Source organism: Otolemur garnettii, unplaced genomic scaffold (assembly GCF_000181295.1).
Source record: "Otolemur garnettii isolate 467f Iridium unplaced genomic scaffold, OtoGar3 scaffold00003, whole genome shotgun sequence".
In the NCBI taxonomy this organism is placed as follows: Eukaryota; Metazoa; Chordata; class Mammalia; order Primates; family Galagidae; genus Otolemur; species Otolemur garnettii.
In genome coordinates, this window is record NW_003852398.1 from 35,071,494 (window position 1) to 35,071,816 (window position 323).

At 61.9% G+C, this 323-nt stretch overlaps 2 protein-coding genes across 3 annotated transcripts in view; both read right to left on the reverse strand.

The window, feature by feature from the left end:
- Window positions 1-323, reverse strand: part of LOC100947603 (protocadherin alpha-C2) — a 160,168-nt gene that overhangs the window by 128,242 nt on the left and 31,603 nt on the right. The gene's annotated exons all lie outside the window — the stretch shown is intronic.
- The window catches only part of LOC105887203 (protocadherin alpha-11-like), a 2,476-nt gene that overhangs the window by 427 nt on the left and 1,726 nt on the right, over window positions 1-323 (reverse strand). Inside the window, exon 2 of the mRNA XM_023514349.1 lies at window positions 1-322. This exon is cut by the window's left edge and continues 427 nt beyond it. Coding sequence (XP_023370117.1) covers window positions 1-322 — 322 coding nt within the window. The remainder of the gene's footprint in view (window position 323) is intronic.

Below are 323 nucleotides of genomic sequence, written 5' to 3' on the forward strand. Positions count from 1 at the left end.
GCGCAGATGGCGATGATCAGGTACACGTTGACATCCACCAGAGCCACCTCAGGACCCATAGTGTTCACCAACGCCCGCGAAGAAACCTTCAGCGCCTGGTTGCTCTCCACAAGCGACACCAGCACGGTGGCAGTGGCAGTCAACGCCGGCTCTCCGTGGTCCTTCACTAGCACCAACAGGCGTTGGCGGGGCGAGTCGTTCTCATCCAGGGCGCGTGTCGTGCTGATCTCGCCGGTGTACAGACCCACGCGGAATGGGCTGCGCGCGCTTCCTGCTGTTGGCTGCAGCTCATAGGACAGCCAAGCATTGTAGCCAGAGTCCGC